At 39.2% G+C, this 27,850-nt stretch overlaps 1 protein-coding gene across 1 annotated transcript; it reads right to left on the bottom strand.

Moving 5' to 3' along the window:
• Window positions 1-863: 863 nt before the first annotated feature.
• Window positions 864-27,824, bottom strand: sclt1 (sodium channel and clathrin linker 1). The gene is made up of 22 exons (XM_066720153.1): window positions 27,731-27,824; window positions 26,830-26,898; window positions 26,300-26,367; window positions 25,896-25,951; window positions 25,195-25,267; window positions 24,795-24,850; window positions 23,934-24,069; window positions 22,378-22,500; window positions 21,772-21,837; window positions 21,041-21,111; window positions 20,500-20,590; window positions 19,712-19,803; window positions 18,260-18,437; window positions 15,251-15,349; window positions 13,237-13,308; window positions 12,537-12,611; window positions 12,036-12,181; window positions 11,351-11,543; window positions 10,858-11,054; window positions 3,828-3,906; window positions 3,633-3,728; window positions 864-1,623 (listed from the first exon to the last, which is right to left on the bottom strand). Exons 2-22 carry the CDS (start codon window positions 26,864-26,866, stop codon window positions 1,561-1,563), a joined length of 2,067 nt encoding a protein of 688 aa, XP_066576250.1. The 5' UTR covers window positions 26,867-26,898; window positions 27,731-27,824; the 3' UTR covers window positions 864-1,560.
• Window positions 27,825-27,850: the final 26 nt, after the last annotated feature.

Genomic DNA, 27,850 nt, shown 5'->3' with positions numbered 1-27,850 from the left:
AAAGTGGTCCAAGGAAGGAAAAGCGGTGAATCGGCGACAGGGTCATGGGCGGCCAAGGATCACTGATGCACGTGGGGAGCGAAGGCTGGCCCGTGTGGTCCAATCCAACAGACGAGCTACTGTAGCTCAAATTGCTGAAAAAGTGAATGCTGGTTCTGATAGAAAGGTGTCAGAACACAAAGTGCATCGCAGTTTGTTGCGTATGGGGCTGCGTAGCCGCAGACCAGTCAGGGTGCCCATGCTGACCCCTGTCCACTGCCGAAAGCGCCTACAATGGGCACGTGAGCATCAGAACTGGACCACGGCGCAATGGAAGAAGGTGGCCTGGTCTGATGAACCACGAGTTCAAGGTGTTGACTTGGCCTCCAAATTCCCCAGATCTCAATCCAATCGAGCATCTGTGGGATGTGCTGGACAAACAAGTCCGATCCACGGAGGCCCCACCTCGCAACTTACAGGACTTGAAGGATCTGCTGCTAACGTCTTGGTGCCAGATACCACAGCACACCTTCAGAGGTCTAGTGGAGTCTATGCCTCGACGGGTCAGGGCTGTTTTGGTGGCAAAAGGGGGACCTACACGATATTAGGCAGGTGGTCATAATGTTATGCCTGATCGGTGTATATACATGTTTATTATTTCCCCGCTACGTCACTGGCTGCAGGTCAGACGTACTCGTGATGGGCACTGATGGCAATGGCAGGTGAGCACCAGGGCAACTTTTGCAGCAAGATTGGAGACGCACTGTAAACAGCTGAAATTGTCATCCCCTATCTCACGCCCTGTACTCCTCAAGTTAGGCTTTTTGCTTTTTTATTTAACCAACCAATTCACTGAACTCTTTGTATGTAAAAATTAATAAGAATTGTTACTGAATCAAGAGGTTTATTTATAAAACAAGTATACAAATGCTTATACAAGAAGTCTGTATAAAACAAAGCACTTGAATTGACCTTCGTTCAGTGTCTATCCGCAGTGCCGATGCGTTTCATTTCAGGCTTTGCCTGGGATGAACACAATACTCTGATGTGACCAGACTATGTAAAAAAAAAAAAAAAAAAAAAAGTATAATAAATAAAACATGCTTTGTCTAGGGATGTGCCCAGACATGTGGGCATATTACCACCACAAACGCTTAGTCATTCTGGGATTTGAGGCATAACAAACATTAAAGGTTTTGTCTAAAGCAGAAAGCGCAGAAAGTCATTTTGTGATGTGACTAGACCTAATGCAGTAATTGCGGGGTTTGACTGTAATAATGGTACTTTAAATCAGCCAAATCATTAGTCAATGGGTGTTTTCACAAAAAGTTAGGTCCAAAGAATTTTACTAAATTAACTGGCGGGGGAGAGGAAGTTCTGTAAATCCCCTCTGATTAGGATTCGTTCATATTCTTAGAATACAACTGCAATTAATATATATATATATCTTTGAAAAAGGTCACAACAGTGGCCAAAGGTCATCATTTCTTGTTAATATCGTGATGTTACATCTACAGTTTAACAAATGTGCAGCACAGCGATGGTACAGGATGTCCAGTTCGGTGTTGATTGTGTATATAGTTACAATGTTTCCAAGTCCACCATAGAAGCGGCTTTCCTTCTCTGTGACGTGATCCTGGTAAGCTAACGAGAAAAGAAACAAAAAACACTGTTACTTGGTACAAAACAAAATAATTTTCCTTAGGGTTTATTTTTGACCCAACGCTCACAATCTCGTGATACCACAGGACTCATAACAATATCCCATTTCCTGCAGGGTGTAACAGGGTAATACCCAGGGTCTCTTAAAGGGCCTTCTGGTAATTTGCAAAGTGCTGGCACAGACCACAAACGGGCATCATATTATTTTCCACCACAATTAGTCGTGTTTTCCTTTGCCTTTTAATGGGGCTACACTAAGTGAGTTAGAATGCTTTCACATGCAACACAGATTTATAGTATACATGTACAGGTCACTTTTTACACAATTGAAGGATTTTTCATGACATGTTTTTAACCATTCCACTAATCTGGCCAGCAGGCAGAGCACACCTGGATAACTGCCACCGAGTCAGTATTGTAACACGAGAACTTTACCCAAATAAAGGTAGGAAACCTGTAGGTGTGTAATGTATTAGACGGCTGTTGATGTGGAGGTCAGTGTTCTTTCTTCTCCTTTCGAATGGTTTCTCCCTATCCCTGGCTGATATCAACAGCATGTGTTGGAATGGACTGACTCGACACTGGGGCACGATGCTGTACACCCCCTAATCTTCAACCATTTCTATGTTTTATAAAACCATTATCTTGAGAAAAGAAGGGAAAATTACAACCACAAATGTTTCTGTATTGCCAATAGTCATTTTGTGCTCGAACGCTTCTACTTTTTTTACGAACATGTCAGGGTGATTTTGATTGTGGCCCAGTATTGGTTTCTAATTGATGAGATAAAACCAAAAAAGAAAACAAATGAATGTGAACAGTGACAAATGACTATAAAATAACAGACTTGGTGGCAGTATTCTTTATAATGCTAAAATACTTTAAATGTTTGGGATCTACACTACACTAGACTGATTTTTCTTAGGCCCCATACATTGCTTCTTTGATGAAAATCATGTCAGTGAGGTTAGGTTCCTTGCAAAGAGCACAGCCCCAACTTACATATGTACAGTAAATACTGAAAAACAGTTTGATTATAGTTAACATTATCTAAGTTTGTTAATTTATTTCTGGAGGAATCTGATAAGTCAGTTATGCTAAAATTATACTTCATACATCATCTCAACTAGATTTCCTTTGTAGATGAGAGATACAGTAGCCAAAATAAATTTAAATACAATATACAATGCTCTGTTTCTGTATGATTTAGTTTTTAAAAACAAATGTCTAGGTTCAGAGTTGTTACCTGAATCTGATGGGTATCCACAATTCCCAGCCCAGTATTTTTATGCTTTGCTCTCACTAGCATTTCTTAAATAACTGCCAGTGAAAAGTCTGCATTTGTCACCTGTACTAAAGGGGATATTCTACAAACAAACAAAAAAACATTTCCCCCTATATTCACTTAAATATATCCATGAATAACATGTAAATACGACTTATAATGACAATACCACTGCTTAGCAATTACAAGAACATGCTCTGTGGTCTTTCAATATAGAATGAATTATCATCAATGAAAAGCACAACAAAAAAAATAATCTCTCTTCTAAGTGGTGCTTAAGATTCTTTGGACATGACTGGCTGCTTCCACCTGTGCCCCTCGGTGGATGTGGCTGTCCCAGGTGGTTTACTATAGCGGTCAGCCTCCCTGAGGTCACCTAACAATCCATTCTGGGGATCCGTGGCTTGCGGCTTTAAATCAGTCCTTGTCACCGGCCTGCTTGCCAAGAGTTGACACCTGAGACATGCCATTTCTGTTCTAGACTGACAGCACGGAGAGCAGCGTTCAGCCAGACCGCACGTCCTCAATGACGAGTCACTGCTGCCCTGCCAAGCTGTACTAGTACTTTGGGCTGCAGTTCCAAATCAGAGTACAGAGAGAAAAGCATAAGGAGTCTCTCTACATTCATGAAAAAGTACATTCATAAAAAAGTGGCCGAGTGCCTGTGTTCTGTGTGTTCTGCCACGACCCTTGAAGAGCGCATTACCTGCTGTGAAGCTGTGGACGCTCTCTGTTCTGCTTGAGTCAGACGCCTTTGGAGTCGACTGTTTTTTTCTTGGTATTCTGCCATTTGTTTTTCATACTGTTTAAAGCAAACAGGATATATTAAAACAAATCAACAAAAAACTGCACTTGATTTATTACAGAATGCAAATGGCATTCACAGAGACCTCAAACTCACCTCTGTGATCTTTTCATGATCTCCTTCGAGTTGAACCTCCAGTTCCTGGGATCGTTGCTTCTGGCGAGTCAGTTCTGTCCTGCAAATCAGTGCACAGACAACAAACAGTTTAGTCTTTCAAATATGCATGACATGTTTCCACTTCCACATCCTTGCAGTCTCCAGCTGTGAGCATTACAGAATGACAAACAAGCACAACATACACATTACCAGCTCTGACTAGTGGAACCTGCAACAGAGATGTCCCCTGTCCTGATTTTTTTTAACTCATAACTAACTGACTTTAAAACACTGACCCTTTCCTCAAATTTGTGTTAATTACAAACAGCACCTGTGTTCATGTGTCACAAGTTTTTCTACAATTCAGAAAACTGTCTTGTATACAAATTCATATTGCTGGTGTCCTGAAAGGGAACATTTGGCCTCAGGCAGTTCATTCTCTTTCATCCTAGGAAGTTATTTTGCTGGGCAATGAAATAGCAAAAACATCACAGGTGTCAAAGACAGCAAGCAAAAGAAAATTCACCAATACGTACAAAGATATTCAATTAATAATTTCCCGGATCCTCATTTTCTCAATTTCCCCTGCAGTATCCACAGAAAAGTAATCTTTCTGTGACATTCTGTATTGCAATTTCTAACAAAATCTTTCCTTTACACTTTTTTGATCATAACTCCCAAGACAAATTGTGAACTGTCCCATTTACATCAGACAGTTAAAATCTGTTTGTTCTCAGCTCAAAGTTCAAACCAAATATGTATTTTCTGAAACCAATTCCTCTGGAACCTTTATCCAAAGCTCAGCAGAACCTTCAGGCAGGCAAGTGCATAGTTAGTATCCAGAAGTAGCAGGGGTTCATATCTTATAAAGTGAGTGAGTACAGTTCTTGTTAAACTGGATTACTATTTGGAAGCTTTCTATTAGATTTTGGATAGGAGACAGCTTGCTGCAGTGGTGATTACATTCACCAAGCAAAAGCTTCATACATATACATCTAACTTGTCAAATTTTATTACATTTCATATTGGAAAAGTATACCTTGCATTGTATTGTAGGTAGATAATAGAAAGCGAATGTTTTCAAGCTGATTACAAATACATACACCGATCAGCCATAACATTATGACCATAACATTATGTCAGTGGGTGGGATATATTAGGCAGCAAGTGAACATTTTGTCCTCAAAGTTGATGTGTTAGAAGCAGGAAAAATGGGCAAGCGTAAGGATCTGAGCGACTTTGACAAGGGCCAAATTGTGATGGCTAGATGACTGGGTCAGAGCATCTCCAAAACTGCAGCTCTTGTGGGGTGTTCCCGGTCTGCAGTGGTCAGTACCTATCAAAAGTGGTGCAAGGAAGGAAAAGCGGTGGACCGGCGACAGGGTCATGGGCGGCCAAGGCTCACTGATGCACGTGGGGAGCGAAGGCTGGCCCGTGTGGTCCGATCCAACAGACGAGCTACTGTAGCTCAAATTGCTAGAGTCCATGCCTCGACGGGTCAGGGCTGTTTTGGCGGCAAAAGGGGGACCTACACAATATTAGGCAGGTGGTCATAATGTTATGGCTGATCGGTGTATATATCACACACACACACACATATTGTACAAGAATCTATTGAGCAATGTTCTTTTAGTGCGGTTGTCAAGCACACAAAATGAATATGCAAAAAATGAGTGCTCCTAATCTCAGCGCGTTACCTGTATAAAAGACACCTGTCCACAGAAGCAATTAATCAATCAGATTCCAATCTCTCCACCATGGCCAAGACCAAAGAGCTGTCCAAGGATGTCAGGGACAAGATTGTAGACCTACACAAGGCTGGAATGGGGTACAAGACCATCGCCAAGCAGCTTGGTGAGAAGGCGATTATTCGCAAATGGAAGAAACACAAAATAACTGTCAGTCTCCCTCGGTCTGGGGCTCCATGCAAAATCTCACCTCGTGGAGTTTCAATGATCATGAGAACGGTGAGGAATCAGCCCAGAACTACACGGGAGGATCTTGCTAATGATCTCAAGGCAGCTGGGACCATAGTCACCAAGAAAACAATTGGTAACACTACGCCGTGAAGGACTGAAATCCTGCAGCGCCTGTAAGGTCCCCCTGCTCAAGAAAGCACATGTACAGGCCCGTCTGAAGTTTGCCAATGAACATCTGAATGATTCAGAGAAGAACTGGGTAAAAGTGTTGTGGTCAGATGAGACCAAAATCGACTCAACTCGCCGTGTTTGGAGGGGGAGGAATGCTGCCTATGACCCCAAGAACACCACCCCCACCGTCAAATATGGAGGTGGAAACATTATGCTTTGGGGGTGTTTTTCTGCTAAGGGGACAGGACAACTGCACCGCATCAAAGGGACGATGGACGGGGCCATGTACCGTCAAATCTTGGGTGAGAACCTCCTTCCCTCAGCCAGGGCATTGAAAATGGGTCGTGGATGGGTATTCCAGCATGACAATGACCCAAAACACACAGCCAAGGCAACAAAGGAGTGGCTCAAGAAGAAGCACATTAAGGTCCTGGAGTGGCCTAGCCAGTCTCCAGACCTTAATCCCATAGACATTCTGTGGAGGGAGCTGAAGGTTCGAGTTGCCAAACATCAGCCTCAAAACCTTAATGACTTGGAGAGGATCTGCAAAGAGGAGTGGGACAAAATCCCTCCTGATGTGTGCAAACCTGGTGGCCAACTACAAGAAACGTCTGACCTCTGTGATTGCCAACAAGGGTTTTGCCACCAAGTACTACGTCAAAGGGGTCAAATACTTATTTCCCTCATTAACATGCAAATCAATTAATAACTTTTTTGAAATGCGTTTTTCTGGATTTTTTTCTTGTTATTTTGTTACACTGATCATTTCTTTGTCAGTGGGCAAACGTACAAAATCAGCAGGGGATCAAATACTTTCCCCCCTCACTGTACAGAAGTTGATTGAGCCTATAATCATTCAAAAAATTACTTGGACTGCATTTCTCTCTAAGGAACTCTTTACGATTTAGTAATTTGGATCAATACAAATTACCACTGTTCAGAGGTGCCGACTGAGAGAAGATAGAAGTACATACTTTTTTTTTTTTTTTTTTTAAGATGGGAGCAAGTGATGCTCCGTGTAGAGACAGACTGTGAATTTGCCAAAGCAGCAGCTCTTGGTGTCAAAATACAATCAGCCGGGGTTAATAATTTGAAGAGAATCATTTTCAGAGTGAGTCATTCAATTAACGGATTCTAAGAGATGTCAAAGTGGAACATTTTGGAGATTTATTTTACATTTTTAACAGTTATTCCTTATTCTTCTGGGGGAGGGGTTTTGATCAAACATTAATCAAGTCCGAAATGGCAACAGGGAAGAATACTCATGGAAAACAATCATTTTGGACAAACACCTGTCCCCGTGTTTCTCAGTTCTGACCTGAACAACAACCTCACATTGCCGGTAGCCTCCTTCATGTATTAGAAAAACTAGTCTGAAGCAGCTATAACCACCACACCGAGCTCAAATGACCATAATCTGATTTTAACCAGAATCTCCTGTTTGAAGGATTAATATCCCTGGTTTGTTTATTAGGACTCCCGTGTCACCGTGGCCATGGGCTTGAGTTCTTTCACCCCGGCAGACTTCACACCTCTCTGAAAAAACACAATTTGTGGTTTTCAGGGCCGAGTTGGTCTTTTACGGTGAGAACACAGTGAGCTTTTGAAAAGGGGAAAGAATGGTGTTCTTGGACAGTGTGCGTGTTTGTTGAGTTACAGAGTTATGAAAGGACCTTTTAGTTCTAGAAATAAAGCTTCCTCAGCCCACATTCCTGTAATGTCTATTAAAGAAAACAACCCTCCCCCCCACAGCTGCCTTATCCTTTGGCTCTACAGGAATTCAGTACCTCCTGTACTCTCTTCCAGCACTGCAGGAAAAAAATAAATAGAAAGACTAGGGCAATCACTTTTAAATGCCCGCAATGAACTTGGATATCAATTATAAATCAGCAAACCTTTTTTCAGGAAATTGGGTTCTTAAAATTAAATCCTTTGTTTACAAAAAAAACTGTATACTAAAATTATACATTTACCCTCTTTCCCTCTGTTTGGCATTACTGTATACCTTATTATATTATTGTTTATTGTTAAACCAGTACTTACATTTTGCTACTTATGACTTTTTGTACATAAATATATACTTGGTCTTGACTATATAGACTTCTAGGAAAGACTAGTTTAACATCAATAACTGACCTGGGAAAACAAAGACGCACAAGTAGAAAAATAAATCTCCAAACATGCATTTAATGCTAATTGAAGCAAATGATGCCCACGACAATAAGACTGCTAATCATTTCACTGCTCTAAAGGGTATGATTAAAATCCAAATGTGCGGAAAGCATTTATTTAAAACAATACATACTGACAAGCTTTATGAACCACCACATGTTTTTGAGGGATTTGAAGCTGTATTAATTTGCCATACATGACTAATTGCTTCCATTTACCCACGGATAGAAAAAACAAAAACAAACATCAAATAAATCACTATGCGGAGGCTTTCTGTTTTTCTTTGTTTTCCCGCTGGGCATAAGAATGACGGCCCCATTGTGCTCATCCAGATTCTCTCTTCAGGTGAGCTCATTTAAGAAAAGAGGACACAGGGAAGTACGGTGGTTATTTTTGGAAACACGCAGTTCCTCAGATCTAATGAATCAAATGTTTGCCGTGGCAATGAGGAAGCACAGTTTGTCCGAAAAAGAAAACGGAAACCATTCTGGGCACTTATTTATTAATTGCATTGGAGCAGGGACCACACAAGAGCACAGATTTAAACACTGTAACCTCAGGCCCTGACATAGCCAAAGGCAATTGGATCATAAATAATCAATGAAAGCAAAGTTATAGATACTGCTGAGAAGTCTGAGCCAAGTGAGCTCAAAGACACCTCTTCTAGAAAAGACTGTACAGCCCTTTTCACTGTGGTTTTCATTGCTAGCCAAGATAAAATAAAATAAAAATAATAATAATGAAGTAGAAAGACATCAGCAAAACATATTTTTTCAATTCTGCATTCTGTTTTCCAGATTGGTCGACTCAACGTGTAGGTTAATCTTTAACCTTAACTTCAGTTTAGGTATTTGAAAATAGACACGTGATCCTTGTTAACTTTACAATCACCCACTGCAATGACGATAATATTCCTTAAGAAAGCTTGTGTGAAATGTGCCGACCTCCAACTCTGTTTACACTAGAGGGGTAGTAAGACTTAGCTGCTTGGTTACAGTGATAAACACGGCCAACTGTCTTATGGCAACAGTTTTGTGGATGTTAACAGAACAATTTGACATACTTATTACCAAGGCAGACACCGGTCATTGATGCCACATGTTAAACAACAATGGTTATAACTGGAATGCAAACCTCAACTGTACTGCTATCAATTACTGCAAAAATGTGCCATAACATGCCAAAATTAAAAAGGAATAATCATTACAGAAACAAACATTGCCCCAATGAGAGCTGAAACTATGGGAGTTTACTTTCTTTGTAGTTCCCTTTGATATGGATTTAACAAATACTGTGACACATTTATAAAAGGATATTTGTTCCCATGAAACTGGCCCGGAAATAAGATATGCAGAAAAAACAACAATTTAACAGCATTGTTAAGTGCTTTAGTCCAAGCCTTTAGACAATCCTTGACATCAGAGGATGGCATTTTTTATTTTGTCTAATTTCCCCGTCACCTATTTTATTGCAATATTCCCGCTGCATCCTCACTGCATTGGTAGCATTCTGAAAGACCACCAAGGTTGAGAGAGCAAAGTCAAGTCACTGTCAGATGATTAGCTGTCCGAGATATGCACCTAATATTTATTAATTTTATATAATACTATTAGGGGCACACATTACACTCATTATATGTGTAGGCCATGTATAATGAGCAATTGTACTGAATTAATGAGAAATAAAAAAGGAGTATAGAGTTGTGCCTGATTTGTTTCTAATTTGTTGCAATACATTGCTGGACTTTGTAGTCTCAAACTTTGCAAGGACATTAAGGTTGCAAATAAACACCAATCACTAGATGTAAGGATATCAGTAAGCAAGAGAAGCAAATGAAGAAACAAAAGTACTGTGTTATTAAGTCCTCCCTCCTGCCAGTCTGCACATCAGTTTTCACCTCCAAACCTTTGACCAGAAGCACAGGTTAAAAGGCTCTCAGCAAGTTTAAGGCAGTTTTGATGTCAGGAAAAGGCAAATGTCTCCTTCAAATTCACTTTTAATGGAGCTCAAAACTAGCACGAATGGACATTTGGCTAATTCAAACAAAATGACCTCACTAAAGAACATAAAAACTACAACTACATCGTTCAAGTGGGAAGTTAATTACAAATCAGTGGCTTTAGTCCAAAGCCCAGTAAATTAAATTAATCTCAGATTTGCTGAGGCTATATTAAATAAGAGCAACTTTCTACCCATCTGTGTGATGCTGCTGATTTTGCCTCTACAATTTTTTTTTTGCCTCTTTTCTGCAGATCAGTAGCAAGTTTCACAGCACCTCTAGATAATGTGCTTGGGGGATCTACAAATGTAAGTTATACTGTAGCCAAAGCATGGTGCTAATTTCACATGTTAGCACATAGCAAGTCGGAGAAAACACAATTGCATTCCAATGCATTTGCGAACATAAATAGAGTCCAGACCTGTTGTAATACTGAATGAAGTAATGAGTAAACAAAGTTCGTGCCAGTAAACTAAAAGAAAGGTGTCATAAAGACTTGTTACATATTTCCTGACAGTAACTAACAGTAAAAAAAACAACAACAAAAAACGTTATTTTACATGGAAATCTAATGCGAAAATACAAATTCTCCATATATTCCAATTACACGGAAGAGCATTGTGAAGAGCAATGCCTTGTATAATTATTTGTATAGTAACTTTATATGCCTTAGACTTGAAGGTAACTACCATAGACAATCTTCATGAACAAAGACTGCATTGAGCGGGTTAATCTTGCAGTTCCCGGCCGGCACACACTACAAACTCACTTTGCGTGGCTCAGTTTTAGCTCAAAGGCTTCAGCCAGCTTGCGCGACTCCTCCTTCCAGCGCTTGGTTGTCTTCTGCTGGGCAGTCAGCAGGCGGGTCAGCTCAGTCATGGAGGCCCTGCTTCTGTCCTCCAGCTCCCTGGCTCGCGCTTCCAGGACCTGCTCCTTCACCGAATACTCGTGCTCCATAGTAGATAGCTGGAGAATGATCACAGCAAACACGGGTCAAGGGATCAATATATACACAGTCCCAGCTGAATCTTTCACCAGCGAATACCAATCACTGCCGAACGTGGGCCTCAACGGTGCATGCCACGGTTCACATCTCTCCATTTTGTGGTGGGAGGCACTCTAGACTTTTTCAAACCATGAAGCGATTTCCATTAGCAGTCAGGGAAAATATCTGAAATCTTAATGTATTAAAATGGCAGGCTGGAAAGATGTCTCCTGATCACTAGCACATGGAGGAGCTGTGGTTTTTTGGAGGCTCGCACCTGTTGCTTCGCCTTCCTCTGCACTTGGAGGTGGGCTTTCCTAAGGTCGTCCATCTCCTTGCGGAGCTGCTGGTTCTCCTGCTGAAGGTGCAGCCTCTCCTCACTGACGCTGCCACAGTCCTCCCGCGCTACCGACAGAGACGCCTGCAGTGTCTGCATGGCCTCCTGACAGCGAGACAGCTCCTCCTGGGAGCTATTGAGGAGGGAAAACACTTCATGAAGTGACAGCCAGCTTTCTGCAAATTTCACAGGTCTAATTCAAACATAAAGGGCACATTAACACCTCGTCAATGTTAAAATTAATAATAGCTCAGCAATTTCCTGTTCTGTTATATTTTACAGGCAAAACTAGGCTTATGGTCCTATATCAGCATTGTGAGTCACTCCATCTTCAGGTATAATAAAAATCATCCCAGTGTATTGGTAACAGCTGAGGTGCTTAAGTGCTTAGCAACAATCCCAAAATTAGAATAAAATATGTATAATGGTGTGTGCTAAAGTATTTTGTTTTGGGAATCAGTTGGACAAAAATAAAATGTAACTTTATAGTTTGACATTTGCTTTTCTATTTTGTTTTTCTTTCCAATTCAAAATCAAAGGAGATGGTCTGTTTAACTGCATACATTCAAACACATCTTTAAACCAATCAGTCTTGACTCAGTTTCCTAAAATGCGATGCACTCACTTCATCTCCAGTTTCCTGATTTTGTTTTGTGCGGCCTGCAGCGATATCTGCAGATCATCTTTGGATCGCTCAGCATTGAGACAGCGCTGATGAAGCTCATCTATCTTCCTGTACTCAGCTTCACCGCCTCTTCCATCGCGGTACACCTAAATCACATTCATAGGGCTTGACACGAATTGCAGGCTTTGCTAAAATAAACCACTTACATACCCATTATTTAGGATGGGATCTCCAATACATCTAATATTTCTCTTAATAAGGGATTGTAAATAACATTCATAAATACACCACGATATTTGCAGTATATTATAATTAAACAAGGACAGGTGTATCATTAATTTGATTTAATAACATGCTATATAGACATTTACAATAACTTAAATTCACTCTAGATTTGGATCATTACAGCAGGAAGAGGAAATTATCTCAAAAAGTAAAGATTGTAAAAGGCAATTTTAAACATATTGGTGTATCCTGGTACTATGTAGAGCTTGTCTTTACCTTTTCTAGTTCCTCTTCCACAGCGCGCTTTTCTCTTATTGCTCTCTGTGTCTGAGCCTCCTTGTCACTGCATTCCTGGTCACCGAAAACAGTAATTAATAAACCGGCTTAGTTTACCATTAGTTAGGAACACTCAGCACTGTAAACAATGCATGCATTTTTCTTTGATTTTATTATTTCTCTTTTAGATGAATGTGTCCTATTCTGCTATGATCAACATGTTTAAAATGTTGGAGCTCAATTTAAATATGAACACTGGGATGCTATTTAAAATTAAATACATAAAAGCAAAATGTTGCACATAGGAGAGCACAGTTACCTTGCCATCCCTAATTTCCTTGGCTCAGTAAAACCAAATGTCAAAGCAATGTTCCTTAAGAAAAATAATTAACTGAAAGTGGTGGAAATGTCACATTTGTAAAGATTTTGATTCACAAATTCACAAATTACAAACGGCTTGAAGAAACATCATTTAGCAGAGTTAAAATAATTATTCCCATATCCTTAATTACCAGGGAACGGAATTTTGTATTCAGACGTTGTATTGTATAATGAAAAGCGACTTGTTTAGAAATATGTAGCTTGTCTGCGAATTGTCACTGCTGCCTTTCCATTGTGCAACAGACTTTGTCTGTCACACATTACCCAGAAAAAACACATTATTGTACAGTGTCATCATTTTGGGGAGCAGTTTACATACCAACTGAAGCGCCGAGAGCTCTTCTGCCAGTCTGTATATCTGTACATTACACTGCTTTCTTACATTTTCAACCTGCATTGTGTGGCAGATAAAAAAGGGAAAAATAAGGCAAATAGTCTGATATTGTGTTGTTTTGAAGTTTAATTAAAATGGGCTATTCAAACTACAATGAATAGAATTGCTTAGTAGGGTCTGTAGTGTCACTAAAAGCATGTAGATACTTCATGTTCAAAAGCCTTTCATTATTGTACGCATCTCTGGCAAGACAATCAGAATTACATTTTCTGGTTTTCTAGTATCCTTTTGCACAAAAGCAATGGTCCCTGTGAGCAGTTATTTTTGAATTGCTTAACTGGAGGTGAATCACACCTGCTTTCCATATGCAGCGCATACGCCCACACCGGCAGCAATGATTCACCGGTGCCAAGGCTGCACACCGAAGGCTCACAAATGGATGACACAGCCTTTCGCTAACAGGTTTTCTTTTTTCCAAGAGACCTCCGATAAGCACAGTTTATGGATTTTCAAATTCTACTGCAGCCGACAGTCCACCGAGATAAGTCCTAATCAGTGCCAGTGAAATCAGCTGTAAGGACCACAAAACTATTATTGCCAGTAATATATATATATATATATATATATATATATATATATATACACACACACATATACATATACACACATACAATTAGGTCCATAAATATTTGGACAGTGACACAATTGTCATCATTTTGGCTCTGTACGCCACCACAATGGATTTGAAAGGAAGATGTGCTTTAAGTGTAGACTTTTATCTTTAATTTGAGGGTAGATACATCCACATTTGGTGAAAGGTGTAGGAATTACACCAATTTTTATATGTGGTCCACCCAATTTTAGGGGCTCAAAAGTATTTGGACAAACTAACATAGTCATTAATTATATTGTGAGTTTCAACACTTGACTGCAAATCCTGGACCTAACTGTATGTCTAAAACCAGATAAAGAGAAGAGTTTCCTTTTTTTGAACTGTTAAAAAGTAATGATCATGTGGTACATATTTCCCCCCAGCAAAAAATATTGTATGCTGGGATAATGCGCATCCCTATAATGATTGTATGCATATGTAAAGGTCAACTGAACAGTTGAGCGCAGTCTTATTATTTTGATGGGCTTTTAACATATATATATATATTTTTATCTTTTCCCCTATTTATAACATATCCTCTCCTTTCATTGGCTCCTGTTGTCTTTCTCTGCAACAGAAACAGGATCAGATTCACTCACACACATACAAATGCAACTATGCACAGTCAAAGCATATTTCTGATTCCACTATCTAACAACGATGTGGGATCTCTTAAATGGCTATATCCCCAGAGGACCACTTCTCTCCCCTCATGATCGAACAGAGCAACCCCCCCGGATATCGAGTCTGAGACCGGATACATGGAACACTCTCCTCTCTGTGCAGAGTCTCTTACTGTGTTGAGTCACTGCTGCAGCTCAATACACTACCATGCTCCCCGGGGAGGTTCGTTTAGTTCCTCCATGATATGATGACTTATTAAATCGGTATGCACTCTGCTTACATGATTTGTGGGGCTTCCTTGTGTGCGTTTGTCTAAATGAATGGCCATAATGGGCTCAAATTAAAAGTGTAATATTGGTGGTTGAATTTGACTAAGATGGGACATTTCTCTTTTCTGTTAGTTCCCAAAGGTGAATTCCAATCAAAATAAACACACATCCTTGTAGTCAAAAGCAATCAAACAATATTACAGGGCAATGCGTTTTGTTGCATATGTATAGGGCATTATATCAATGATAGCTTTTCAGAGTTTGATGAAAACTCTGTTTCAGCCTAAAAGCTACTCTAAAGTAGGAGTCCCCAATAGGCGGCCCACAAGCACACAATGTGCAGTGTTGCTACAGTCAGCACAGCACAGCGCAGCGCAGCCTAATAAAGAAGTGACGTTGAAGCCTTATCTAATGAGTAACTGTGATGTTTAGAAAAATAATAATATATACTGGCCTCCTTTCTGGTTAGTACTGCTGCATCCTGAATTAACTGAGAAATGGCCCCCTTCATTTTCTCCAGCTCTTCATCCTTCTGTTTTTCTCTCAGTAATGCCTGTAAACGCAGCAAAGGAAATGGCAAGACTTGCTGATTAACGTCGTCGGTGTGAACATTAGAATTACTTTACAGTAGTGGATCAAGAATTGTAGATAGGAGAAGAAAACAAGCTTTTAAAGTTCAAACAGCCAGGAAGGCAAGACAGTGGGAACAACAATGCAGTACTGCCAATTTTATAGATGCTACTGTCATCTACCATCTACTAATGAGGCTTACACCATGCTCAATAATCATCAATATATATTCAGACCTGCCAATCCTGGATTTTTTTTTTTTGTAGCACATCAGTAGCATACGCTAAAGACACTTAAAATTGCTGTGTGCGTATTCGCAACGTTCCTCAACCTGTCCACGAGAAAACAATGCTTATACTTCAAACAACAACTCCTTTAGTACTTTGTGTTATGATAACCTGGGGTCCTGGTATCGGGATAGTGTTCCCTGATAGGCTCAATTTAAAGTGCAAGTAAATTATTAATAAAAACAGAGCCTCTGTAGCTACCTGAAAACAAGTGTATGTAGCTCATTGCTGTTTACTTTAGCTCTCAATACAAAAAGATAAGATTTAAGAAATAAATTAAGTGTTCTCGCTAACCTTGCTACGCCATGCATGGCTGCAAGAAGGCATCACACACGTCAGCTTTGTGTTGTTGTTTCCAACAACTTTTCCAAGACATGAAATTTTAAAGTCAGAAGGTCTGAAGAGAAGTGCCAAAGGCGCTACAACCTAGGCCAGGGGTATGGGGGCTGCCAGGGCCCCTTTGGGGTCCACGGGTGAAGCCCTGGTGGGGGTTCCAAGGGGGAAGCCAGGCATTTCTGGCTATTTCATGAGTGTATCTGGCACTAGAATTATATAAAATAAGCAGTGAACCTAAACAAAAATCAACCCCAGAGTTTCATTCTGCGGTTGGTGTAATTATGTTCAGTATTTATGTCCTTTCCCACAAGTAATTACGGCATGTTCTATGTTCAGTATTCTAATGCACCACGTATACATGTAATTACAGTATATTTGGTCTCCTAGGTGTTGTTGTTTTGAGGGAGAGACAAAGCGGTCACTGTGTTGAGAACAAGTAATATGTGGAGACAATAAATCTCTCAGCTCTCTAATAACTTGTTTAGTTAATATAAGTGCTTGCCTGTTTCTCAAATTATCACGATCATTTCCAGTAGACGCTTCTGCTTCAATATATGTCTCTACTTGTGTGGTATCGACTCAAGTCGCCAGTCTAGAACCAAATAAGAACGTAACTTGGCGGGAGGACTGTACTGACATCCACTCTGCATCGCTGTGACTGTCCCATGGCGCTCTTCACAGGCCGCTATACATACACGAACACAGGAGTTATTCTCTGTCCTCATCGACCCCCCTTCCTAATTTTTTTATCAATTGCCAAATTTACTGCAAGTGATTAAGTGTTTAATAATGTATAAACACTCGGATGCTTTATTTCATGTGTAACGAATATACAGTGAGCCCAGACTCATCCAGCACCGCAGCTCTGCGCCAGGGTCCTTTGACTGACATCAGAGCTGCAGGCAGTGCAGCCTGTTGAGCGACACAGTGAGGGACAGGGGCGGGATCTCGCCTCCCAACCTGGGAGAGTGACGTGTGATATTGTCGATCTTCCATATTTCAAGCCTAAATTGGCTCTGCTCTGTTTTAATCAATCAGGTTAATAAGGGCAAGTGTGCAGAACTACAGGAATATTTTTTGAGTATTTTGGCGTTACAATGCATACCAGCGTACTTTGATGTCAAAATGCGTACAGGTTGGCAGGTCTGCATATTTCAATTAAAGTTGATGGTACAAGTCCAACGAAATGTAAGATGAATTTAGATAGCTCCCATGTGCCCCTTCAAAAGTCAAGCCATGTGCTTCTTTTCAGACCATGAGCCTAGGAAGCAAACACTTGAAAAACTGGAGCCATTGGAAAACACTGACTATGCCAAGTATCTCCCATTGAAAACAATGCCTCCAATAACTGGGGTTGTTGGATCAACTGTATGTCACTCCCTGGGAGCTCCTGAACACCGCCTACAAGTGACCACAGCCTGCAAGTCTGGATTACAGCTGGCCAACCTGCGGTCTATAGGACACATCCTGCTCTCTGGAGGCTTTCAACGGAACAGTCACTTGGGAGGCCTCTGCTGTATGGATATTTGATTCTCACGAGACAGCATCAACAACTATATATAATATGTATATATTACACATATACACACACATACATTTTAATTTCTTATATGCATAAGAAGGACTCAGACATCAGAAAACAGTAACAAAGCTGAAACCAGTAACTGTTGCTATCACAAATCTCCATAATATATGCTTCAAACATCTATTCCAAAAAGTTGCATTAAACTCTTTTAGGGAAAAATACTAAACCAAAATCATTTAAAGTATTTATGTAATTACTAGGTCGCGTAAACTGTAACTTGATGCCACGCGTCATCGGGACCATGCTTAGAGGCAGATACTGCAGATACTATGCAGCCGTATTCCGATTTTCAAGACAATATTAGATACGCCAACTTGTCTCCAGCCCCCCCCAAATCAAAAGACCTCTGCCCCCTTTGACAGGAATCATCAGAACCTACGTAAATGGAACTGAAGCTCCACAGGATGAGGTCGGCAAAGCATGAAAAGAAAAATGACAATGACAACCAGTGACTAATCAGGCAAATCAAACTGGGATCAATGAAGAAGCTAAGAAAAACAGGAAACAGAAACAGACTGAGCTCTATACTATGCTAAGACATTAAGGGGTGAATACTGTAGGTACTGTTTTAGTCTGATAACAGATTGTATATCAGGTCACTACATTGTCTCAACAGCACAGACTGCCTTCACCCAACACTCAGCAGGCAAAGAAAAGAGTAAAGATGCAAATTAACGTGCTGCACCTGATCTTTCTGTAGCGAAGCTTCCTCAGCCAGCTGAATGTTCTCTCTGACTTTAGTGATGGCTTCATACTTCTCCTCCTCCAGACTGGTACATTTCCCCTGCAATTCCCCGACCTGTCGCTCCCAGATGATCCTGTCCTTTCTCAACTGCTCTGCCTCTTGGGTGGCCACTCGCAGCCTTAAAAACAGCAATTGAGATTTTGTTTAAGAAAAAACTGGTGATACCACTGTACTTCCTACTCTGACATTTACTGGTGGAATTCTAACGTTCCCTGCACCAGTTCAACAAAACAAGATAGACATTCTTCTTGGACTTAATAAATATGAGTTTGAATAGTGTGTGACCTGGGATTTAAGGCTACATTTTAACAATAGAAAATATATTTTAAGCAAGGCAGATTCTGTAACACCATACCTATTTTACCTGAACCAAAACAGGCCAAACATTATAGTAGGTTTAATTTTAAATTCAGAGATGCACTTAAATGTTTTTTGTTCTTTTTCAAATTAAAAGAAATACGAAGAAAACAACCAAGATTCAAAGTGGTGCTAGTAAAAGAAAATGTCATAATTCAGCATTACTTTTATATTCTGACATTTGATTTAAGCATGTGTATTACAAAGTACAGTCATCCCCCAAAGTTACATTGTAATTGGTTCTGAGAACAGCAACATTAGACAAGACAGATGCTGAAAAAGCTTTCCTAATTCTAAGTCATCATGAAAATTCAGATGAATATAGTAAACAGTTAAATTAACCATATATAGTTTTATTAGAGAGCAGAGATGATTTTGGAATGACGTAAGACAAGACTAAGCAAGTTGGGGGATGAATGTATTCAGAATTGAAAATATACAAGACAATGTGATTCTTAAAAATAACGTAAACCTTTATAATGTTACCTTTAACCTGCTAAAATACATAATCAAGCATGCTTCCTTGTTGTAGGTTGTATCTCATGTATCATGTATTAGAAAATGTAGCTTGATTCAAGAAAATTGGTTTAATAGTGTTAAAAAGTGGTTTCTCCTTGTATACATCACCGTTTTAGTAGGTGGATTTCTTTAGCAAAAACGTTGGATACAACAGAATGATACTCCTAAATTGAGTATGGGACACATTTTCAGCAAACCTGAGAAAGTAATCTGAATGCCAGAGCTCCCCAAATCCAATGCCTTTAATTTCTTTGGCACAATGTAGAAGTCCAAACTAACTGTGAATCTGTGAAGACTGTACATATATACTGCTTATTGGCTAAGTACACCTGCTAAATTGTTGAGAATTAAGCTGTAAAGCGGAATGTGAGCAACACTTATCATGGTAATCATTCTGTCAGCACAAACCCAGGCCCTCGATTCTAAATAAAGGTAATTGAATCTTCCTAGCAGGATGAAGTTGACTGTGTCTGTCATGATAGAGTAAACCGCACTGACAGCGTCGCGTTCCCTCACCTGGTTTCTAACTGGCTGATGGCTGATTGCAGTTGCTGAAGCCGCTTGTCTGAGGCCTCCTCTCTCCCGTGGGCTGCCACCACGTCTTCCTCCTATACCCACCGACAAAACCACAGGCACCACACAAGAGTACAGCTCCATTAAATAGTTTCCACTTGCAAGTGCCAAACCTATCCTGAGACAGATTTGTTTTTGTTTTTCTTACTTCAGGTACCTTTGATATCAGTATTTCGTACCACAGTGAGCTTCATCTTGAAGGGTGCACCAGTTTTATTGTAAACTTGCAGCACAAGCCAAGATCCAATGATCTTATCAGGCCCAGCGCTGATGTAATAACAGGCAGATAAAATGCCAAGATAAACAAGAAAAATGAAATGCTGCTACAGGAGTGATTCAGAACACTAGGAGGCAATTCTATTACAACTTGCTCTCACCACTGGATTAGTAATTTTGCTGACCAAGTGGTTCGAGACATGACATGACCTCTATGACAGTGAGCTGTAAGAAACTAAAAACAAAACTAGATTGGAACTGAAAATAAAATTAAAAAACAGTGAAGCTATAACAGACAGCAGTTGACTAGTCAGGGCTTGTATGGTTCATTTTCAGTTTTAAACTGAGATTGTTGAGTCTAATGTACATTTAAATGCAGGCTGTCACCATCTAGAACAATGTACAAATAGCAGGGTTCAGAATAACTTTTCAGGTTGTGGACATTAAATCCAATATAAATAATAATGGAAACCTATGGACAGCAGAAAATCAGCTGGATATTGGAGCACACGTACCTTTCTTTGCATTTGTTCTTGAAGGTTCTGCATTAGCTTTGTGGTTTCTTCCACTTTTGCCGTTGCTGTTCTCAAGTCTAGCTTTGCTTGTCTGCAATCAAATCCAATAACATCTTACAAAAATGTTTTAGAGCAATAACAAACACTGCCTAGAAATATTCTGTAGAATCTAAAGGTACAAGTCATTGAGCAAGTATAAAACAATGTAAGAAGAAAATAAAGTAGACTAGGCATTTCAAATACTTAAGGATTTTACTATACAGAACTATGTTTGTTTTTAAGAAAGTGTTTATCATAGACACAAGGAATGAACACTCAATTACTCAATGAAAAATGTACAGGAACTTAACTCCAAAACGAGTTGTGTTGCATAGTTTAGCCATACATGTAAACGTTCCTACACAGTTCACCATAGTTGGTTTAATACTCTTGAGGTTTTCAGACTTGTTGTATGAGGTTAAGTGTGATCAATGGTCAGGCCGTTAAACCAGAGAGACACAAGCAATCAGACTGAGACTGAGGGATACTGCTGGAGACCTACCTCAGCTGGCTTCGAAGCTGCTCCAGTTCACTGCTCTGTTCTGTCACAGTTTTCAGAAACTGCTGGTTGGTCTGCAAAAGATGTGAAGAATACGAATTGCTGGGATGCATGCTTTTGAGGATGCCTTCAAATGTATCTTGAGGCAGGCAGCAAACGGTAAACTTGAAAGTGCCTGGCATACTTAAAAATGCATGAGCAAGATATAGCATTACTCTACCTGGACAGAATCAAGCATTCAAAGATAATGAGTGTTAAACACACCTTAAATAAATTATATAACTGATTGAAAAACTGTTTTATTCTACACAGTTTAAGGCAGAGTTTTAGGGTGGGTATAATTCAAGGACAGGATATTATAGAACAGCCTAAAAGTGTGACATTTGGCCTAAGATGTTAAAGTCTGTCTTAAAAAAGAGCACTATTTTTTTTTAATATATACATTTCTCCTTGAAACAGCTCTGGTATAACATCGCTCTTTAATTTTAATGAATGAGAGAGAAAGTAATCTGGTTTGATATCAAAATGTAAATCAGCAATAGGACAAATGTTAACTTTATTTTACCAGGCCAAGATACACATTACTACCATAAGCAGTCCATAGAAATGTCAACAGCAAAGTGAGTAATGTAATAGGAATCACAGGCACAAGTAATACAATCTGAGTGCACGTTCTATAAATAATGCCTGTGGTTTGACAGAGTGAACAGGCTTCCCAGATGTTTTTGCCTCACCGATTCCAGTTTCTGATTGGCTAATTGGAGTTGCTGAGCAAGTTGTTGAACATGGGCCAATTGATCCTGTAACAGAAATGCAGGAGAGGTTTTCAGACAGCAGTGGGGCTCCGGGTAAACACAACAGTGCACAGGATGTCAAAACACTTTGCACTATTGCAAAAAATAAAATAACGCCTGACCTTCTCCTGAAAGACAAGTCCTCTGGAGGTGCTGACAAATGCAGAGTACTTGTGAAAGGTATCAATGTGAGGGAATATAACACTGTACTTCCCCATTGAAACATGACATTCATTGGTGGAAACAAATGGTAAAAACATTGAAAATGCTGCCCTCTAGTGGGAAAAACACCCCAGTGATAACATCTTTATTTCCTGCCAGTTTTCTATATAGGCAAAATAGTTACATACTGAATTCAGCCACCTCAGTAATATCGCATTGCAGGATCAAACATCAGTTTCAAACTCATTCAAACCATGCAATTCAGCCCAGAGGATGCCTACTTAGCTTTACCAGGTATATGTGGTAGTGTTCTGCAAGTACATTTTGGACGATAACTCGTGTTAGACATTTGAAAGAACAATAACTGGAGAATCAGCCCTTTACCTTCACGTGCTGCCTCTCGGCCACGTGCATGTGGGCCTCTGCCATGGTTTTCTGGTAGAGCTGCTGCTGTTGATCCAGTTCTTGTGCCGCAGACAGCCACAGTTCTCGAGCCTGTTCCTTCTCCTGCAGAGATGCAAAGAGCAATTCATAACAGAAAGAAAACTTTACAGTACAGTTTGAACAATAATCAGCACTAGCATTAACCACAGAACATTTACAGAACATTACAAACTATTATTCGACATTGCAGTGCATCAGTAACAGGCATCATTCTAAAATACATATATAAAAACTCATCATTAATACATATTCATTTTCCCTAATGTACATTATGCAAATAATTAATTCAAAATACAAAGTAAATGTATAAATGATTGCATTTTAGCAATTCTTTACAGGGTCTTTCCAAAAAGACACTCCAGTTTTACCGTATATTTACCGAGGGATGCTTGGGGAGATGTGCTGCCCCCTAGTGGTAATGCAGTACTGAGCAAGACGGCACAGCCTTCAGAGCAAGACATCTTAACAGCTGCGAACAGCATCAATGAAGACATTTTGGCTGTAGTAATGGGACATTTCCTGAGATGCCTGTGGAATGTTCTGGATGACGATGGTGCACATATTGAAAACTGGAGCGTCTTTTTGGAAAAATATTATATACATATATTTTCCACCAAAGTCAAGGGCATTAATACTTCTCCAGATTGAATGCTGCAACAAATTAACTAGCCTGTAAAGTAGGCAAAGACCACAAAACAATAAATTGTGCCTTTTCTAACCATTTTGTACTCTTTTATCGGACAAAGGTTTTCACTGAAATATTGAGCATCAATTACTGTGGCATTAATAATGCGTTTCTGGCATTGTGAATAAATATCGAGTGATGTAAACTTGAGGAGTGTGGTCTATTGTATGGTGTAGAAGAGCTCTGCTAGGCCCTTGTAAAGGCAGATGTCCCGTTTATTTGTGGACTGACTGAAGTGCATGGCTAATGAGCACAGTCAGACCTGCCACGCCAAATAGTGACCTAGTTATCGTGAGTTGATAAGGTGGAAAGTACAGGGAGTGTTTACTAAACAGACAACAACACCACAATTAAACTATAAATGTTGCTGTATTTAAAAGCACAGCACTGACCTATCATGGACCTATTATCTTTCCACTGATTTGTGAGAAGGTGTGGCACTAATAAGCAGTGTTAGTGCAGTGACATATAAAGTACAGTGATTATTTAATCAAGTGTGTCAGGAGTGAATAAGCTCTGAAGCAGATGACACAGACTGGAAATTTAAATGAATAATAAAGCATTTTAAAATGAATTACTTCAATATGATAAAGAAAGACAGATGACGAGCTGTCCGCTGTAAAGATATCTGTACTGAAATTAAGTTCCATGCTGTGAATAAAGTGTAAATTACTGTCCCTAAAAACCAGCCATGAATTTGGACTGGGATTTCTGTAGTCTGGTTGAAATCATGATTTAGTATATATTTCTGTTAGCAGAGCACTAAGTGAAAATGAGGCCCGAGCCCCTGGGTCATTAAACAGTTTTCTACCTGGAGAGATAACTGTATTTGTTCTTGCAGATTTGTCACTACTCCATCATCAGGCATATAATCCCCTTCCACAGCAGCCCCAGAGGGAAGGGCCTGTATCTGTTTTTCAATGGACTGCCGCAGTTCTGAATGAAGTCTGTGTGACCAAAAGACAAATCATGAACCAACAGTAACGACACCAACATACTGTATGTATGTGCAGAGTATATATAAAGTGCACAAAGGCAAAGTGTGGCATTTAATGCATGCTAGACTGTTCAGAAAAAAAGTACACAAAGTGCTATGCTGTAATTAATGATAATTCTACAAACAGATATATAAACTCAAAGTTTTAGATGCATCACTGTTTTTTTCTAGAAAACCAAGACCAATTTACATTCATTAACACCAATAGGCAGCTATGTTAATCCTTAAAAGCTTTATCAATACTCCAAGAGTTGGCTGGCAGGAAAACAAACATTTAACATGATTGAAATCAATTATTAACTGTAGCGTGATCGGAAGACTATTTTCTATTTATTGCACTCTGTAGCAATTGGGTTGCAGCACCGTATGGGATTCTCATGGTATCCTTCCAGTTGCACAGCTTTTACACAGTCCACAGTCATTAAATTGGGTATGGAAGTCTTAATCTTCAGAGTTAAAATGTGTGAAATACAGAAAATAAAACAGATGTCTAAATCTACTGAGAAGGATGATTTGGTTTAGCTGGAAGATAGAGATCATAGTACTCATGCTTTGAAAAACTTTAAAAATCATTACTTTAGGGCTTGAAAAATACATTGCAGTCAAGTTATTTTTAAATTCTTGTAACCATTTATAAAGTGGTACAAAATCATTTTGTAGTATAATAAATGTTACCTTTCATTTTCTTTAATTACTGTCTCCAGCTTCAGTTTTATATCATTCATCTGCGTCTGTTGGTATATTAAAAAAAAAATAGAATTTGTTTTCCTAAATCATTTAGTTTAAGAACTTTGACAAGTAGTTATATTTACAGCACTAAAATATATATTCAAGACTAACCATACCCCCAAGCCAAAACACAGACCCAAGTCTGAACCCTGACCTAAAGCCTGAGAAAGAACAGATGTTTGTTGTTACTGTTCCCTTTTATTTTACTATGTATTTGAAATGTATTCCCATATTTTTCTGTAGCAATATAATACAACAAGAAGCATGAAGCATGCCTTATTCTCAACATGCTACTGTAGCAATTAAGTTAATGTGCATTTGAATAAAAAGAAACAAAGGCTCCAACCTGATAGTATTGCAACTGTTCGTTCATGTCTTCCATGTGTCTGTCATACTCTGCTATTAGTGGGGCCATAATGCTATCAAAAAGAAAAGGGGAAAAAATAAAACAAATCAAGAGAACTAAAATACCAAGCATTCAATTTCCAGTGTTGTTTCACCTTAAAGCAATGCTCAAAATAAACATCATGAAAATATGGAGCAATACAATTTGTTTGTAGACAGCTCAAGCCTTCCAGAACTTTCAGGAGCTACGCAGATCAACAAGACACTTAAAACACCTCGTGCCAATGACTGAAAACCTCCTTTGGGTAGAAACGTATGAAATGTACTAACTCATTAACACTTGCTTTGTTTCGAATTATGACATTAATCAGGTTCAGTAATGAAACTAACCCTTTTCTAAGCAAAATAACAGCACTCCTAGAACAAAGTTGTGTGCCTTTCATATTTTGTTTTGCCCCCCTCCCTCCGCCAGAGACAATTCTGTGACAAAAGATTTTAAATCTAGCCTATATTTAAACATTCACAAATACACAAATCTACATTTAACATGTTGGATTGTCATTTACTTAAACGATCAAAATGTATATTACATGTACTTCTGTGATGCCATTTGTCACACCACACAGAAACAGAAATCACAGCAACAAAATCACAAATCAATAGCTGGATGTGTATTAAATGTATCCAATAATATAAAGTCACCTTTTGTCTGTGAGCCAAGGTGCAGGTGACTCATTTTCTCCAAGTGCTTCTCCATTCTGGAAAACAATGTACATGAGTATTTTTGTCAAGGCCCCTAAGTCATTGTGCAAATACATGCAATTAGTGTTTTTCTCTCTCAAAACAAGATTAAACTATTATTTACAAAAAATAATACATTTTGTATGTGAAGAGGTCACATTGTTGCTTGTGTATGAAATATTTGCTTTGTATAGTGTACAAGTATACATACTTAAGCATGAAATGTTACATTCCTATTAAATTATAATTATTTTTTACAGTGCTGCAGCTACAATGGACTTTTCCAAAGCCCAACCCCATGACACTTTCTCTTTCGAACATCATGTAAAGTAAAAGAATAGGCAAGCACAGCAATGGAACAGTACCTGTAGTGATGCAGTCTGTGTCAGATGTCCTTCCTGGTACTGTCTTAAAGCAGAGTTCAACCTGTTAACTGAAATACCAACATTGCAGTTCAATTTAATGTACATCGACATGTAAACGTAAAGACAAAAATGCTGTGCACCTGCAAACAAGCTTGTGGCTCTCCTGCATTGTGTCTCCATTGTGTCGGAGAAGAAGTGACCATTTCTGCAGTCAAACTACAGAGATTTAGCCATAGCAATGCACTTGACAGACGTTCTTGTGACAGAAAACTAATTGTGACCCAGAACACAGATGTACTTCACAAATCCATTCGCTCAATTTGTTGCAGTGAAACAAGCCAAAACAAAGCTCAGGTCAACCATGAGAGCAGATTACATTTTCATAATTTCCTTAGGCATGCCTTGGAGTTTTTTGGAAAGGCTATTCAGTTTTGAAAGATAATGGGTGGCCACACTAGTGTCAGTTACATATGGCTAAACAGACATCAGGAATCGAAAGAAAACTACACATTTACATTAACAAACCTTACCTTGATCTCTCAAGAATTCAATTTCTGTGGCTGCCATTTCTTTTGTATTTCAGTATAATGAATCTGCGGCTATAAATTAATAACAACACATTAGCACTTGATACATAACACAACAAAAAGTATATTGCATTTGTGAATTAGATACAGTATTATTTATTTTACAAAAAACAGGGAAGTATTTTCAATATACTGACTGACAAATATAAATGTATAGGACGAATGGTAGGCACAACTTTAGTTATGCAACCATAGTTAAATACATGGAAATATATCATACTTCATTTGTATAAAAAAAGTTTAATTTACAGATTATATCCAGTAGGCTACAGTTAAGAAATATACAAGTACACATACTCAAAGGTGCAAATGCAATGGGTAATGTGGCTTATTTTTATTTTATTTTTCAAGGTTTTAAAACACTATCCTCAAAAGCAGGCAACATAAAATAAAAACAGAATGAGACGATTATTTCTCTAGTCTGGCAAAACTGTATTTTAATAGACCCTGGGCTACCCTGTACAGTAGCGGATTTATAGGCTGTGACTGTACGAAGAAACGATGATCATATTATTAATACAGTACAGTGATTACGGTTTTATTACAGGTGAGATGGCAGTTTAAATCCTCTGGTAAAATCAGATATTATCACTATACTACCCACTCAAAGGTGTGGTGTTTAGGTGCAATATGCGCTGTGTGTAATTATAATCGGCATTTGTTTCCAATGGCAACTAAACCGATGTCATTATGTATTTGTGCTCAATATAACTGCACGGATTTAACTGCCCACGAAATCTTAATATGACTTACAATCGTGTTAATCCGATGTATGCATCAAATTGCAGCTAACTGACTGATTTGCATATTAAACTTCAAATAATAATTATAATCACAGTCTCACCACAACAAGGCTGACGAACGTCCCCTTTCAAACTTCTTCCGCCGTCTTGTTTCCAAGTGTAAGCCAATCAAGGCGGCGGTGCAACACTATAACTGTCCCCGGTGGAAACAAGCAGCTGTC

Source organism: Amia ocellicauda, chromosome 13 (assembly GCF_036373705.1).
Source record: "Amia ocellicauda isolate fAmiCal2 chromosome 13, fAmiCal2.hap1, whole genome shotgun sequence".
NCBI lineage: Eukaryota > Metazoa > Chordata > Actinopteri > Amiiformes > Amiidae > Amia > Amia ocellicauda.
This window is presented reverse-complemented; position numbering and strand designations above follow the sequence as displayed.

Excerpts from the sequence above, each read along its gene's own strand:
- sclt1 (XM_066720153.1), bottom strand. The coding sequence starts at position 26,866 with ATGGCAGCCACAGAAATTGAATTCTTGAGAGATCAAG. Across the intron at positions 24,070-24,794 it reads GTAATTAAAGAAAATGAAAG|ACTTCATTCAGAACTGCGGC; the intron begins GTAACATTTATT and ends TTGGTCACACAG. Across the intron at positions 20,591-21,040 it reads CAGCTTCGAAGCCAGCTGAG|ACAAGCAAAGCTAGACTTGA; the intron begins GTAGGTCTCCAG and ends ATTTGATTGCAG.